The sequence below is a fragment of the Penicillium macrosclerotiorum genome (assembly GCF_028827735.1).
Source record: "Penicillium macrosclerotiorum strain IBT 26536 chromosome Unknown utg000001l_segment0_segment0, whole genome shotgun sequence".
NCBI lineage: Eukaryota > Fungi > Ascomycota > Eurotiomycetes > Eurotiales > Aspergillaceae > Penicillium > Penicillium macrosclerotiorum.
Genome location: NW_026643081.1, coordinates 589,187 through 605,748, shown reverse-complemented (window position 1 = coordinate 605,748; position 16,562 = coordinate 589,187). Strand labels below are relative to the sequence as shown.

General features: G+C 53.5%; 5 protein-coding genes across 5 annotated transcripts; 1 reads left to right on the top strand and 4 right to left on the bottom strand.

Annotated features, from left to right (window-relative positions):
* Window positions 1-1,301: 1,301 nt before the first annotated feature.
* On the bottom strand, window positions 1,302-3,819 carry N7462_000205 (uncharacterized protein; the record flags this gene model as incomplete). Its single annotated transcript, XM_057071931.1, has 7 exons — window positions 1,302-1,432; window positions 1,543-2,058; window positions 2,128-2,374; window positions 2,447-2,482; window positions 2,535-2,578; window positions 2,644-2,870; window positions 3,008-3,819. The coding sequence occupies 7 exons, from the start codon at window positions 3,817-3,819 to the stop codon at window positions 1,302-1,304; spliced, it is 2,013 nt and encodes a 670-aa protein (XP_056938461.1).
* Window positions 3,820-5,554: 1,735 nt separating this feature from the next.
* Window positions 5,555-6,539, bottom strand: N7462_000204 (uncharacterized protein; the record flags this gene model as incomplete). Its single annotated transcript, XM_057071930.1, has 2 exons — window positions 5,555-5,960; window positions 6,127-6,539. 2 exons carry the CDS (start codon window positions 6,537-6,539, stop codon window positions 5,555-5,557), a joined length of 819 nt encoding a protein of 272 aa, XP_056938460.1.
* A 1,742-nt stretch (window positions 6,540-8,281) lies between these two features.
* N7462_000203 (J domain-containing protein) lies at window positions 8,282-9,522 on the bottom strand (the record flags this gene model as incomplete). The annotated part of the gene is made up of 3 exons (XM_057071929.1): window positions 8,282-8,746; window positions 8,843-9,361; window positions 9,454-9,522. 3 exons carry the CDS (start codon window positions 9,520-9,522, stop codon window positions 8,282-8,284), a joined length of 1,053 nt encoding a protein of 350 aa, XP_056938459.1.
* A 312-nt stretch (window positions 9,523-9,834) lies between these two features.
* Window positions 9,835-11,061, top strand: N7462_000202 (DNA-directed RNA polymerase I subunit RPA43; the record flags this gene model as incomplete). Its single annotated transcript, XM_057071928.1, has 1 exon — window positions 9,835-11,061. The coding sequence occupies one exon, from the start codon at window positions 9,835-9,837 to the stop codon at window positions 11,059-11,061; it is 1,227 nt and encodes a 408-aa protein (XP_056938458.1).
* A 461-nt stretch (window positions 11,062-11,522) lies between these two features.
* Window positions 11,523-13,397, bottom strand: nfr1 (putative AIF-like mitochondrial oxidoreductase (Nfrl); the record flags this gene model as incomplete). The annotated part of the gene is made up of 3 exons (XM_057071927.1): window positions 11,523-12,780; window positions 12,850-13,042; window positions 13,175-13,397. The coding sequence occupies 3 exons, from the start codon at window positions 13,395-13,397 to the stop codon at window positions 11,523-11,525; spliced, it is 1,674 nt and encodes a 557-aa protein (XP_056938457.1).
* Between the last annotated feature and the right edge of the window lie 3,165 nt (window positions 13,398-16,562).

Here is a 16,562-nt window from a genome sequence, read left to right as displayed (position 1 = left end):
GGCGCGCGGGTATTGGAGCGGGCTGAACATCTGTCGGGATGAGAGCTTTTCGAGCTATCGCCCCCGAGCGCCCGTTGTTTCAGGACAGGATGGATCCCCTAAGAAGGCGAGATGCAGGGCAGACTTTCGTTCATGTATCACAAAGGCAGAAAGCGGAGAAGGATCAGCTGACGCTGATGTAATCGGAGAACGGGCGGGGATGGTGCCTGATTAGTCAGACGCCCAAACAGGCAATATTGAAGGATAGCGAATGGGGGACGGTTGGACCGAATGTATATGGATACAGTTCAAATTGACTATCCGTGACGAAGATTGAGAAGCGTGACAGTGCGCCCTTGGAGTTACATTGTTCTGTTATATCTTATCGTTGCATGTCTGACACAAATGCCAGCACTTGGCTTGCTGTTTCACTGGAACGCAGCGCCATCGAGGAGAACATTCCATAGTTCTGCCAGCCACTCTCATCCTCCCGGAAGTATTCTCTCCTCCTCAACTTAACTCGCACCACGACGACACCATCCCTCGATGACTACATGAAACATGTCAGACTAGCGAGAGAACCAATTCTGAATCATCAATGCTGGCCATCAATTGTTGAAAATGCAGTTATCTATTATCTCCAAAGATCGCAATCGCGCACCAGCACTCGCTCATCACCTCGAATAACACCTCCAAGAGCAAGACAACATGAGACTGACTCAATACAAAGAGGATGAAGCAAACGGCACGCTCATCCTCATACACTCACGGACCCGGATCGACCTCGAAGGCAGCGGGAAATTAAAACGAACCTAGCCCCAACTACGACCCGCCCCGCCCTACTCACTAGCACACGCGAGCAGCATTATAATCTCCGTGACTCTGCGACACAGCCCCAATCTCTCCTCTCTTTACCTTGAGGCCCAGCACAGAACTGGGACTCCGCTCCGGCAACCATACGAATTGAAGAAGCAAAAGGCGGAGGAGTCGAGAAGAGAGAGAGAGAGAAAAAAAAAAAAATTAACAACAGGAAAGAAAGAAGAAATCTCAGCCGAGTCATGACCGGCAAGACAAATCAAACATTCTGGCTAGCACGCAATAGAGAGAAGATGACGATGGATGATGGCGACACCGGACCCGGGACTCCGGCCAGGCCCGCGCCGAAAGGAGGAGTGGATCATAAGTCAAGGTAGCGGAGGTGAGAAAGAGAGAGATAATAAACCCCGAAGATTGGTCTGAGAAGTAGAGAAGAAGAGAAGAAAGCAACACACGGAAATGGGAAAAAAAAAAAAAAAAAAAAGAACCAGCGCCAATCAAAGCTTTCAAAGTAAAATGTCATTCCGAACATTGATGAACGCCCCGGCGCCGCCGTCTTCGCTGATCTCGTTGACTAGCACTTCCGTTTGCCGGTACAGTCGCTCCAAGGCGGCAGAGGAGGATTTGCCCAGGGAGACTATAATCGGTCAGTATGGATGGGAATTTGTATAGGCCAAGCACATATTCAATATATACAAAGGAAGAGATGGGAGGGCGGAAAGAAGATTAATGGAACAAGAAGCTCACCTAGAATCGCCGAGTTCAACTCCTCCGCTACAGCGACTCGCCCTGCCGGGTCGAGATAGTGCCCATGCACCGAGCGCATGGGGTCTGGGTAAGCGACCAGCGAGAAAATATCGTCGAGCATCTTGATATCCCCGCCATTTGCGTCGGATGGGTAGTCCATACGGAGTTGCTGTCCGTACTGCACGGCCTCGGTAAGCAGTTCATTAAACTGGGCGGCCGCCTCAGGTTGTTCCGTATCCATGCCCATACCATCCCAGCCATCCCCGTCGAGTTCCATTTCCTGGTCGAAGACGGCATGTTCGTCGGAAATCCTGGGGGACACGGAGCGGCGCCGTTTCGAGGCAGCCGCTGCAGTGGCCGCCGAGAGCTCGTTTGAGCGGCGCATCATTTCGAGAAACTTGCGGCAGCGGAGTTTGAAGTGGATCTGCGGATGGTCCTCGAGAACATTGGCGTAGTATGCTTTCGTGTGCTTCAGGGCTTTGTCAATGTCGCCGTCGAGGATGGCAGCGCGGATTTCTATGAAATTGTATTAGTTCGGGAAGACGATTTATCCATAAGAGAATTGTAGAAAGGATGATGACGTACTGTTACGATTAATAGCTTCACGATCCTCCTCTACCTCATATTTCTTGAGAGGATCCTGGTGTCCACTTTGAAGGGCTGCCGTTTCGGTGGCTACCTCTCCGGCGAATGCACGAGCCGTTTCGACGTACCCATCATGAGCTAGAAATTGCGCGACTAATTCTTGCAGTAGAGCAGACTCCCCCAGCGGAGGTTGCAGGCTATCGGTGCTGGTATTATTAATCTCCGCTTGAATCTTGGCTCTCTCTTGCTGCGAGGTATCAGTAAGACTGGCAAATCCAAGAAAATATTGCATGAATAGCACCAGAGCGAAGTATCATACCTGGACCATCCCGTCAATATCGAATACGAACGGCTCCTGGCCAAAGTTGGCCTTTAAATGCACGGGGGGGTTGTTTTTTCATCCCCACAGATGGATATAACGTAACGGTCCGCAAGTCATGAAATGCATTCCCTTGAAACAAACAGATTAGCTTGGGGGTTCCAATCTAGCTAGAAAAAGAAATAATGTCCACCTACCTAGGAAAGTTCCATTCTTCGTAAAGAAAGCCGAGCCAGCGGCGAAATTCACTCCACATCCGACCGTATCACCGGCCCCGAAAGTCGGCCCATATGTGCGCCCCTGGCCCTGACTCTCGCCGAAGAAAGACTTCCCATCATCGCCGTGATAGGCCCAGGATTCCTGCTCCCAGCCAGGAAGTCGTTCGACGGAAGCTTTCGTACTGGAGAACCCAATACCGATCATCCTATCAAGAGAATCAGTCTGCCGCTCAATTAAACCCAGTCTCCAGCCTCCGCCTGGGCTCATCCAAAGCCCAGGTCTGCCATGCAAACCACAGCAACCCGATGGGAAAACAAAGGCGAAGGTATCCTCTGAACTTACCCTTCTTTCGGTTTGGACTCAATCTTGATCTCATAGTAGTATATCCCGCACTGTGGGGGCATAGGGTGGTCGGCTCGCAGGGCAGCGGCTTCATGGTCATGCTTATGAACCGGTCCCGTATATCGCACGTCCAGTCCATCGTTCGAGAGTTCGAGACCAGAGTATTTGTCCGAGGAACTCCACTGAGATGGGAGAGGCCCAAGCTGATCGGGGGCGGTAGAGGATGAGGAGGGGGGTTCTTTTTCGATGATCTCATAGGTCATACCCCGATGAGACGGGGCCATCCGGGGGAGATGAACATTGCTCGAGGATGCTGAGAGCGGGGGGTTCGAGGCTGAGGTGGAAGACGACGAGGCATCACGTTGTTGGGCGGCGAGTTTGGCTCGATGGGCGGCGTCGAGGCGAGAGATATAGCGGGAGTGGCGGAGGTAGGACGGGGTGAAGAAGGACGGCCCATCGACGAGAGCCAGGCTGGAGGGGAAATCTGACGCACGGGGATAGCTAGCATACTTGCGCGAGTAGGCAGGCAGGGGATCTGATGAGGCCGTCGGCCGCCAGGCGGAGTTCAGGTGCATGTCTGCGGCATCCAGGCCGGAGAGGGCCCGGTGGAGACGGCCGTCGGGCTGGGAGAGTGGGGGATAGGAAGAAACCGGGTTGGAGTTGAGTAGATGGGAGAATGAGTTGGAGATCGGGGGAGAGAAGGCGGTGCCCGAGACGACTGAGGCGTAGGAGGAGCGGCGGGGAGCGGAGGAGATGCCGTATGTTGGAGTTGGAGCTCCTCGAGCTCCACCGGGGAAGGGAACATCGGCCATGGCGGCGGCAGTGCGGGTCCCCTCCTCCGGGAGTGAACGGCGAGTGACGCTCACCACGCACCAAAGTCACGGCCGCGATTCTTGGATTTGGGGGCTTTCGCTGGCCGCGGGGGTTCATCCACTGCTTGTGGCCCGGCTGCTTTGTGCGTTTCGGGATCGACTTCTGCGACTGCTGGGGGCTGATGTTGCGTGACAAGCGGGTCATCGGGTGACCGAAAGCAGCAAGGACGAGGCCAGCAACGAAACCGAGTCTGTCTTGGTCGGCACAGACGTAGACAACTAGGCCCACCGTGGGGAGGGGAATTTCAAGCACAAAAGGGCTTCACACAGCGGGGGAAGAGATTGGTGACTTTGTTGATTGCGGGGAAAATCCCGGTTAAAGAAGGGAAAAGCAAAGGAGGGGAGGGTTGGGCGTGTTGCAAAGTCTCGCTGTCGAGACCTGCGCTTTGTCACGAGATCTCCCTCAGACCTCCCGTCGTGGTGATGCTTCAGGAGGCCCTGAATCAGACCAAGCCACTGGAGTAGGAGGTGGGTGGATTAGCGGGAGGCATTTGGATGCATGTTGACGTGAAGAGAACGGGAGCTTGATCAGGCCATCCAAAATAGATGACAAGTCTATACGGCACAGGACAGGACATATCAACAATCAACGCATCCATTAGGCACACGACCTGCGAGTCCCCCATGCTCGGTACCAGGGTGTACCGCAAGTACCCCCTCGGCCGTCTACGGATGCCGTCTGTACTTCTGGATGGCTGTGGACTCGTCTGACGGCCCTGCAAGTTCCCTCCCCTTTCCCCCTCAGCCCTCGCCGTAACCCCTGACTGGCCCGAGGCGGGAAGATCATAAGGATCCCAATCATTGTGCTTTATATGTAGACATGAAAAAGAAATATGCTGATTTTGGAGAGGTTGGATGTGATTCCAGAACGAAAAAAGAAGCAAAAAAAAGATAGCTCCCGGCGAGGATCGAACTCGCAACCTTCCGCTTAGAAGGCGGATACTCTGCCAATTGAGACACGGGAGCAATCAGTGTTTTGGTTTGTCACCATAATCATTATTATCAGCACCATGAAGAAGGCTCAATTCGGCAAGGAGCTCTCTGTATTGTCCGACCAGGAACAGTAGACCGGCCACAGGTGAAGCCTTTGGATAATGAGGATATTGAGGATCACTGCGGGTCTGAAGGATAATAGGTAGATCGGCGAGAACTCCTCCAGCGGACCTGAAATGGGTCTTGGATTTTCTACTGGAGGCTTTCTGTTGGGCGATTGAGACCGAAGATGTCTACGGAATACCCTCTTTAACTTCTCGCGCGTGAATAGTGTCGCGGGTATCTGACCCAAGTTTGATGAATTCATTTATGATACAAGATGATTTTGGAATTCCAGCAAAGGTGAAACAGCCCAGACTAGTCGAACACCGCCCGGTGTTGCCAGCAAGAAAAAAAAAACAAAACATGTATGAGTCCCTCCATAGTTATAGTTCCTTCAGTAGCCCAATCCGTTATGCCAAAGACGCCGACCGAAAAGGAACCCCCAAAACCCAAAACCGAAACCCAACCCCCAAATATCAGAGATGACAAGAATTAATAAACCAATGCTAGCAATGAGACAAGGAGAACAATGAAGGAAGAGGGAGACGAAACAAACTCCCTGACAATATCTAATGTGCACAATCATACCCCCCGTTTTTTTCATTTTGTTGGATTTTTTTGTCCTTCAGAGACGAGACGCTCATGCGGTCGAGGCAACTGCCGGCGACGATGGCTCGACCAAGTTGAAGGGAGCAGGAGTGACATCGCCATCGCCGGAATTGCTCTTCTCGCTCGGGACGGCACTGCTGCCATTGACCGTATCCGGCCCGGGGACAGTCAGCACCTTGGTATCGCTATCGCCGCTCTCTAGAACCACCTCCTTGGCTTCGTCGGCCTCGGCTTGAGCCAGCTTGTAGCTACCCCAGGCGGGCAGCTGCCACATCACGCCCGTGAAGCTGCGAAGCTTGAAGGGCTGGCGCTCCCACTTGCGGCAGGGGGCGCCGGTGCGATCAAGGGCGCGCAGGCCGGCATTGATGGCTCCGGTGTTGGCCTTGGGGCCAAGTCGGTGGGCCGCGTTGAGTTTGCTGGGGTCAGTACCGTCCTCCCTATTGGGTCGAGGGTTAGCAATTCATCCCATGTGTGTTCCCGCTTCGGGATGGGTCATCCATTAGAAGAAGGGTGGGCGAGTGGAAGAAGAGCGACTCGTTTTATGTCGACCGATCGGATTGAAGGAGGGGGAAAGGGGGAGGGCGGGGGGAGGTTGGAACTTACAGTCGAGGTTTCTTCTTCGGGCCCGGCCTGCCTCGTACTCGTGCCGCGGGATCTATCACGCCGTTGACACGCTTGTTGCCGGGCTTGGGACCCGGGATGCCCTTCCGGCGCGGTGTATCACCTGGTGTGGCCCCTGTGGCAGGTGTGGAGATCGCATCAGCGTTGGAGTCAGCATCTGCCGACGAAGGGCGGGCGGCTGGAACTTCGCTGGACGAAGCCGGCGAGGAGCGTTCGGTCTTGTCAGGGAAGTCTTGCGGTTGGGCGGTTGTGGTGATGGATTTGGTGTCGGCCGTGTCCTCCACGAACTGCTGGAGGGCGCTCGTAGACAGCTTGAGGGTCACCAGTAAGGTGTTGGGCGTATTCTTCGCCACCCCGGCTCGATTGGAGCGACCGTTGCTGGCACCCGCGGGCATGGTGAGCTGTGTCTTGAGAGAGGGACGCAAAGAATGGGCGGCGCAGAGGCGCGGAGCGTGTGGTGTCGTGGCCGGTTCGGGGCGGGAAGAGGGATTGCGGTCGGGGGTGGAGATGTGATGGAGGCGATTGTGACGAGTGGATTGGGGTTGTCCCCGAGTTCAGCTGGCGAGTGAGGCGAAAGTGTTCCGAGTAGCAGTAGATGGAGTGGTGGTAGGGATGCAGGATGCAGCGATCATAGTCTGGGGAAGAGGGGAAGCTGGGGATGAAGGGGAAGGAAGGAAAGGAGGGCGGCGAAGGGAAGGGGAAAAGGCGTGGGGGGCAGCAGGAAAGGAGACGTGGATTTTCATCTCGTTTAATTCCCAGGCGTTGGCAGAAGGTTCGTGAGAGTCGCTGGGATGATGACCGCGCGTGTATCGGTATTACCCCGGCGCCATACACGGCCAAGGTCACAATCCGGCCGCCCCCAGTGCGCGCCGCAAGGAGGCAAGGAAAGACGGTGACCGTACCATACCGAACTATACATCCGATCTTCGATGGGGACGAGAGGGACATGAGTACCTGCCGGCGATGAACCAGATGAGCGACCTGATCGCGCGGAGGAAGGCGAAAGATCATCGGGAAGATCGATCGATTCTCCCTCCTGAAGACTCTCCTCGCGATCTCCTGGTCAGCCCATCTCCCGATCGCCAGGTATTGTCCGGTCCAGAGTCGGGGGGTACAGCCCCTTCCCAGCAGGACATTCCGACGCCCGAAAAAGAGACCCAGAAAACGCCAGAAACCAACCAACTCCGACAAGGAAACGGGACGAAAAATCTCGACAGATCTTCTCCGCGCGCTCCCGATCCATCCTGGCCGTCCTCCATTTCGCGTGACTGGGTCTTTCTTTGTCTTCCGCTTCTTCTCCTGGTACTCCGTCCTCTGTATACCTACTTGTCTCTGCCGGGCTACTACTATATACTATTTGAAATACCCACGGCGACTATTGCAACTATTGCACCACCTGCACAAAGTCCACGGCTCGGTTGGCCTGGGTCTCGCCACTGCGTCTCAACCCGTTCGCTCGTTCTGTTTCTTTCCTCGTTTCTCTCGGCCTTTGTGACCAGAAAGAAGACCCTGCACGCCAAGGTTTGTCTGAACTGAAAAAAAAAGGTAAAAAAAGAAAAAAGAAAAAAACCTCGAACAAACACGGAACCGGGTTCTTTGACGCGGGAAACCCACTGGGGATGGATGAATGGATCACATTATCATGATCCACTCGTACTCCGTCCCGAACTAGCCCTAGTCTGCTACCCGGACCATCCCATGTAGTCCATCATCCGACACTGACGAGCAGGCAACAAGGAAGCGAACCCCAGGGCCCAGTTGAGCTGGGATATGACCATCCAAGATGACAGGGCATCTCTGAGATGGAGATGGAGGACCACGGTGCTAAGGTGCTAACGAAAACTATACGAATACTGAACGATTCATTTTCTTGGATTCTGCTTCCCCCCGGGACATCAAGCCAGGAAACTCCAGGTTTCCGAGATTTTTCTTTTCTAAAACACGACAAGTGTGCTGCATAAAAGACTGGGGTATCGAAAAGTAAACAGGCAAAAGTCATGAGTAAACAGGCCTTTAGAAACATCCACGTTAAAATGTCATCCAATCCGTCTCTCTATACATGCTTCCCCCAAAAAGGACAGGTTCAGGAAAGAACCACAATGCAAACAAAGGAATACGCTATACCTCCCGCTCGCTTCTATTTCGCCGCCGACCGTCGCTCTACCGCCGATGCAATCGCCTTTTGTACCTCCGGACTGGACCGCGCCGCATTCAGGATAATCCCCTCCTCCATCCCCCGCCGTAGCGCGGCGAGATTAGTGGGGTCTCCTCGAAACGGCGCCTGTCCGAGCTGCATCAGACGGGCGGCCTCGAATTCATTCGCGCGTGAGACACTGTCCAGTTCGGCGACGCGCTTCATCGTTTCCAAGCCCACAGGGTCGTGACTGGTGGCTGGGGCGAGCTTGGAGATGAAGATGTAAACGCTGGTCGCGGTTTGGCGGGCGATGGTGAGGGTCTGGAAGGGGAGCAGGTAGAATTGCGGCCAGGGGAAGAATGGGCGCAGGAAGGCGGGGAGATAGTCGACGGGCACAATGATGGGCTGGGCTTGGGTGACCAGGGTGACTTCGAGGGCGAGCAAGGCGGCGAAGGTGTAGAGACGCCACTGGGAGGAGGATTGGGAGGGTTAGCAGCGGTTCGGGTCAAACCCAAGAGGCTCTTGTCCTTTCGAATGATGCAAAAACAAGGCGTAGACACTCACGAAGCGGCCCCAGCTGGGGAACCATATCCAGCTAAAGACAACCATGACCACGAAGCCGCCGACGTACTTGAAGATACCGCGGGTCAACGATACCTTGAGGTAATCAAGCATCGTCTGCTGTTCGCCCCAATCCAAGATATCCGGGCCGAAGCGATCATAGGCAAAGCGTCGAACGGGGTCGGAAAGAGTATCCTTAATACGCTGTAAAACGACGAAATTGGCATCCGATGCACCAGGGCCGAGCCTGTCCGGGTGATAGTCGCGCGCGATCCGGCGATAGGTGCTCTTAAGGGTGCGTTCATCGACCAATGGAGATACTCCCAAGACCCTGTAGAAGTCGCCTATCTTTTGGATCTGGTAGACGGACTCGTACAGCGTGTAGAGGAGATAGCTGCTGATCACGAGCGCGAAGATGATGCGGCGGTCGCGCTGGTGCCGTTCGCTGTTCTTCGCGGGATAGGGTTCTTTACCGCGGACGAAGAGGATGTAGAAGATGTGCTGAATAATGTCCGTCAAAGTCTATCGAAGGTATTATGGTCAGCATTCGAGAGAGCAAGAAGGAGATAAGCGGAGCGCGCGCGGATCTCGGCGTTCGGGGGTTGTCGACATACAGATGGGATGAAGGTCCACCCCAGCATGGACCAGATTGGGTAGACAACTTCGTCCAGAATTGCCCCCATGATGGCCGAACTGGGATTGCACCAGATCAATATCACAAGATCTCCCCAAATTGCAAAATGGGGGAAAATTTCCTAGTTCCTTGGGGCCAGCCGGCGGCCTCTAAGTGACAAGTGAGATCAATAAAGAGAAGCGCCAACTAAGGGAACCCCCGTTGGCGGGTGATTGCACGTCACCGCCCGTCCGCACCGCCTTCCGCCTCCAATGCAAAATGAAAAAAAAAAAGTTCTCGATCTTCAAAAGCTCCAAAAAAAGCCCAATTATCCACTCCAACAATTCTTCTCGGCTCGGCGGAGCGCTCAATTGGGTCCAGAATGGCCGTTGACGCAATGGACCTCGATACCTCGCCCACAGCGCCCACAGACGTGGAGCGCAAGCGCAAGAGCAAGACCAAAGACGCATCTTCCCCAACGAAGAAGCGCAAGCAGACCGAAGTGAACGGCGACAAGACTTCCAGAAGCAAGAATGATAAGTCCAGCACGAAGACTGCTCCCGTCACTACAGCCGAGAATGCCGACTCCCCCTTCTCGCTCGTCACCGCAACGATGTACTTGCCACTATCGCCCATTTCTATCTCGTCTCTCCACGCACAATCCTCGATGCTTGCAGAGCATCTCTCGCCGCTCCTGCTGACCTACTACCCTCCTCTTAAGGGCATCATTCTGGCCTACTCGCAAGCATCAATCTCCAGCCGTCCGCCTACCTCTCCGGCCCGTGACTCGACCAATCCAAACCCCAAGCCGCTGACCATGGCCAAGTCCGCCGACGAGTACGGCGTGCTGTACGTCTACCTGACGGCGACGTTCCTTGTGTTCCGGCCGCAGCGCGGCCAGACCCTCGAGGGCTGGGTGAACGTCCAGTCGGAGGGCTTCTTGGGTGCTGTGGTATTCAACCTGTTCTCCGTCGGCATCGAGAGCAAGCGACTGCCCGCTGACTGGCGGTGGGTGCCGCCTGGCGAGGAGGGCGAGGCGGACGCTGACACCGACGCAGCGGCCACTACAGACAACGACGAGCCCGGGGCTGGATCCGTGCCGCCGGGCTTCGATGCGGCCAAGGAGCATTTCCAGCCGGCGGCGCTGGCGGCCGACGAGCTCGACATCGAGGGCGGCGAAGAGGAGGACGAGAGCTCGAGCGGCCACTTCCAGTCTGTCTCGGGCCACCGGGTGCGCGGCAATGTGCGCTTCCGGGTCGTCGATATCGATGTCATTCCGGGCTCCGAGCGGGACCGCGGCTTCCTGAGCATCGAGGGCACAATGCTTGACGCCGACGCCGAGGAGAAGCTCTTGCAGGCGGAGCAGCAGGGACAGGCGCTGCCGCCGTCGTTCCACGCCTCCCCACGAAAGTCAAACCGCGTGGTGCCGATCTCAACGGGGCCCGAGCTGGTCTCAGTTGTGGAGATTGATGCGCCTGCAAACGGAGATGTTGATGAGGCGGAGCTAGAGGAGCCCGTGAAGAAAGAAAAGAAGGAGAAGAAAGAGAAGAAGGCCAAGTCCTCTTCCTCTTCTAAGTCCAAGAAAGACAAGAAGAAGAACGAGAAATAAGGGCAAACTCGGGGACATCAATCTTGTGTGTGCATGTGAAAAGACTAGGCTGGCATGACAGCAATATTGCTGTTGAGGTTGTGGTCTTTTCCTTTTTGTTTTTTTTTTCTATACCTGTCACTCTACATTTTGTGGTTTTGTCGCTTGGCGACTTCTGTGTTCTTTTTATCTCACATTCGCGGTGGGCGTTCCGGGCAAAAGAAATGTCTTTTTTTCATGTCAATGTGTACATGCTGATTGAGAGCAATCAAATACTACATCAACCCTATAGACCAACTTCACCTTGACCAGTCTGACATAACCCCGACAATTTCCATCGATATTGCTAAACCTGGAGAAACCGGGTACCCGTATTCCCGGAGACCTTTATACCTCCTCTATTAGGGAATATGCAGCGCAGCGAAAGGCGCAGCGAAAGAGAGGATGAAGCTTCAATGCAGAAACTCCATCTCCAACCCAACTCACATCTTCATCTGCTCCGGCACCCCAACCGCCAAGACATCCACTCCATCCAGAATCTCCTGCTTCCCCGGCATATTCGATCGGCGCATCAACTCGGCACACTTGACCATAATCGGATCCATGCCCATCGTCGCCACCGCCACGACAACATCGCCCTTCGTGTAAAATGCTGTGAACTTCGCCTGCTCCGGTTCCCCCCGCATTACGACATCGTCGTACCCGTTCACTGTGTTCCCGCAGTAGCGCATCTGCGCGCCCAGCGCGGACCAGAATACGGGGATGAACAGCTTCGGCGGTAGCGAGCTCAACGGTGCGCGGCGTGCGTGCACCAGCGCGCGAGCGACTGCCCGGCCCGCGTTCTGCGCGACGTTCCAGTGCTCGATGCGGACGGGAGAACCGGCACCGCCGGGCCCATTGTAGGGCGTTGTCGCGATGTCGCCGACGGCGAAAACATCCGGTAAGCCTGGGACGGCGTAGTGGGCATCTGTAGCGAGAGAGCCGTCTTTCAGGAGAGTGACGGCGGGGTTATCGCGGATGAAGTCGGTGGCAGGGCGGACGCCGACGCCGAGGACGACGATGTCAGCAGGGAGGACGGTGCCATCGGCCAAGTGGACGGCGCCAACAGCGGAGGGGTTGGAGGTGGAGGGAACGGCGCTGTGGACGGACGCCGACATCTTGAAGGAGACGCCGTTCTTTTCGAGGTTGCGCTGAAAGATCTGGCCCACGGTGTCGCCCATGATGCGTTCTAGCGGGGCGGATTCCATGCCGACAATAGTGACTGTGTGGTCTTTGGCGAGGGCGTTACCGGCTTCCATGCCGATGAAGGAGCTGCCGATAACGACGACGTTTTTAGGCTTGGTGTCGCCGAGGGCGCCGAGGATAGCTTGGACATCTTGGACAGTGCGCAGGGTGAAGATGTTGTCCAGCTCGCCGGTCTTGAAACCGGGGAGGGGAAGGGTGCGTGGGAGGCCGCCGGTTGCAAGAACTAGCTTGGTGTAAGGGATTGTCTTGCCAGATGCTGTTGAGACGGTCTTTGCAGAGAAGTCCACGCTCGTGACTTCATCAGAGACGGTCTCGATACCGGCATCGGCGTACCATTGTGGTGGCCGCCAGAGCAATTTGGCAGGGTCTGCAATCAGGGCTTTGGAGAGCTTGGTGCGATCGATGACGAAGTCGCGCTCCTGCGAGATGATGGAGATATGGCCGGGGTATTTCAGCTCACGTAGTGTCTGAACAACACCAATGGTACCGCTTCCACTGGAAAGGATGTTAGCTTTAGCACAGGTCTCTTGAGTGAAATTGTAGATCTGACAAGGGGAGTCTTACCCGCCAACAACGACTACTCTCTCTTCCGGCTCGGAAGCAGTACACTTAAGCACAGGGTTGCGCTGTCCAGCTTTAATGTCGGCCTCGGTGCCGTGGATATACACTGCACCGTCTTTTTCAAAGACATCGAATTTGTTCAGGGCATTGAGAGCGGGTGCATCCTCAACGTCTCCAGTGTGAATATTGAAGCATGCTATTGTTCTGAGATCAGCCTCGGGCTTTCCATATTATTCCTTCCTTCCCCACCCTTAGGTTCCACTATAGCTCCGGGTCCCGCTCTTCTTGGTTGATCCTCAAGGGAGTACAAAAAAAGAAAGCAACATACCTCCATGCCATGGGCACGTAATCCGCCCATCAGGGGCTACCACGCCCCCTTTCATGGGTGCGCCATAATGCGTGCACCGGGGGCTCATAGCGTGAACCTGCCCGTCGAACTTGAGAACGAGCACTTTTCCATCGGCGACGCCCTCGACCTCGCATTCTCGCTTTTCCATAGGCGGGATATCCGCGAAGGAGGCTAAGTCCTTGAGTTTGTATTCTTGGGCCATGGTTGAGAGTGTTCGAACGTGAGGAATCGAACTTGGTGGTGGAGGGGGATGGAGGGGTAATGGCCGTCGTGAACGAGCAACTGTTATGTTCCTAGAACCCCGAGGAAGAGAGAAACGGAGTCTCGGAGTTTGGCAAGACACAGAATGGACCGGAGGTGGTGAAGTCGAAGAGTGCAAGGTTGAAGAAGCTTCGTAGTGGAATCCAGAAGAAAACACACGAGTTGTCGCACCAACAGTTATAGCGGAATGGGCGCAGCAGGAACAAGTACACGTCGTGGAGCCACGGCAGCCACAGCAGCAGATTCGTCGTGCTGGCGAGGTGATTGGTGAGTAGCGGTGACACGAGCCAATTGAACCAATCGAGCGAGTAGAGCGGGGGAGCAGAAGTCGCCGAAGCAGCGTGGATGAGACCATCGTTAACGAGTGCATGAACGAGAATTCATTGCGTTAAATAGAGACTCAGGACCGGACCCCAGAGCCAAGGGCGCCACCGGCAAGGGCTGGGCCATTTGTTTGAGTCTCCCGAGAAACCAGCAGCCCCAAACCAGAATTCCTGGCAGCGAGCGTTGTAGTTCCGTTGGATGAGGGGAGCTCTAATGGCCGGTGACATCACGGTGATCGCCCATCAATCGCCCCGCCCGCCCAATCACCGCGGAGGCTTTGGTCACCATTTCTGGTTTGCTGGTCCGGCCATTGCAAGGACTGCATTTGAGCAAGCGAACCTAGGCAAATTGATAAAATTGATAAACAGAAGACTCATTTTTAACGAGATAATTAATGAGGATATATGTCAGGGAATAGACTCTGCCGCCGATCGAAAATTTTATCAGGTAGGCCATTCTTCGGATAGTAAATCCAAGGGCCGCCATCCGCTTCAGATGGGATAGCTCAAGGCTCCTTGAGCATACAAGATGAGAATGTGAGAATCTTAGTCCAATTCAATTGTTTGATCTAGGTTTGGTCTTCATCGACTATGACCTCGAACCAGACCCAGCTTCTATGGCCCACAAGATAGAAAAGGCGATACAAGAAAAATATGCCCCAGCTCGAGAATCAGGGGAGACCACAATAACAGATCACCAATCGGTCGAGTCAGTTGTCTTCTCCCCCTACGGTTATCTGCTGGCATTGGAATCTGATGATGGAACTGTCGAGCCGTGGGGCTTCTCACAGGTAAGGTGCCCTACCTCCTGACGAGCAAGTCCTAATGTCAGCAGCAATTGAAATGACTATAAAGCTCTTGGATTTGACAGCCGCTACTCTACAGGAGAAACTAGAAGGGTATTCTTGAGAATTGAATCTAGTCATCTTCTTCCCTGGCGGCCAATCACTAGTGTCTGCATCTATTGATGCGAGTATACCACTCCGGGAGCCCACGACTGGTACGCAAGAGTATACACTAGGAGGGAGCTCTTACCGGTGAAATCAGTGGTCCTCTTCCACGACAGGCACATATTGGCACCGCTACTCAATTACGAGACAATAAATTTTCTGGAGACGACAAGAAAAAGGCATTTTGACACAGCCATCTCAGCTGTTTCCGAGTATTCATAATAAGGACATTCGTATATATAGGTTAAGAATCAATTGTTCGAAATTCGATTGACGTTAGATTTCAGAACAACTTGAGATGTAGAAATAGCAAGAAAGGAACTGGAGCCTCCAGTGTCTACCAATGATCAATGGAGAAGCGAGAGACTTTTAGGTAGGAGTAAGAGCGTCGGCCTCAGTCTCAACGGTCTCGATAGGGTCATCCTCGTGTAGTGGGTTAGATGGGGAAGAAGATATTTTGCAATTCAGGATCATAGCAAATCTAATCCTAAGCCCTCCATAAGAGATTACTTATTCCTTTCAACTCGAAAGTGGGGTAAGCACAGAGGGGTAAATCAGCAGCATTTCAGTAGCAGGTCATCATTGAGGTTATCTCATAGGTTCATCTCATCCTCAGAATTGGTCTCGGCAGGGGTAAAAGCACTCAAAAAAAAGATAAGTTACTTGTAATATGTAGCCATGAATAAAACTTACCAAAAGTCCTTGGATTCCTTCTCATCCACAACATGACCTTATGGGCCGCGCACCCCGGTAGGTGCCCATGCAGCAAGTATCTCTAGCTAGAGGGTTACTAGAATAAACCTCGGTCAAGCCTGGAGATGCCTAAATTCTCGAATAACTATGATTCACCGAGAAATGATCATGGTATTAAAACAAATAAAAGCTCACCCTATACGTTGATCTACCTACAATACTGTGCTTATTTTATAGGTGAAGCGATCCTTTGGCAAGGTGGGCTCAAGAGCGATAAAGATTAGAAAATTGGAGCAGTACGTATGTCTCATTGTTAGGCAAATGAAGGAGTAACCTTGCCTAAGTCCCTCCAGTGAGAAAATAATGCTGTCGGGCTCTTTGGTAGCCTATAACAAGTCATTGATCAACTTCAAGCTGTCTACATACTCGCGCTGGACAGGTGAAGCGCAAATTAGTTATGGAAAAGCGTATCTCGCTGTTCATCTTGATAAGACTTCGACTTGGACTTTGACGGAAATAGTCACTTTCAGAACTTCTCCGACGCCGATACGTCACTGAGCAATATTGTCAGCAACTGGTTCAGTATCACTTACGACAAAGAGTCTCAGGCAAATTGGGCTTTGAAGGGAAAAAGATACAAACTGCCTGGTGGCGATTTTCTTCGACCGAAATGAATTTGGTGATAGGACTTTGGCTAAATATTGAACCAGGGCGCCCTACGGGCAAGCCTGGAAATGCAGGCAGGATGAGATGGATCAACGAACAAGCCAACAAATCACACCACGCCACGATGGAGGGAAGCCTCTCAGAGAGGGAACAGATGCTGCTTCAGCGAAAGATGTGTAAAATTTGATTCTCTCCCTATCGGAGATGCGAAGCTATATCCTGTAAAGACTGTGTACTAGGAAAGATATCCTCTAATAAGAGACCACCCAAGATCACCCATCGTCCGCCATTTTCCCACTACAATATGTATTGAGTACATTATGCAAATGGGCGAAAGACTAACTGGCGGCCCATTTGCCAGAATAATATACCTAAAACCAATATGAGACGTAGGCTCTAAAGTGGTGCTTCTGCGGAATTTTTCATTTTGTGCTAGAATAAACCCGTTGTATGTTACGTTATTTCTGATAGTCA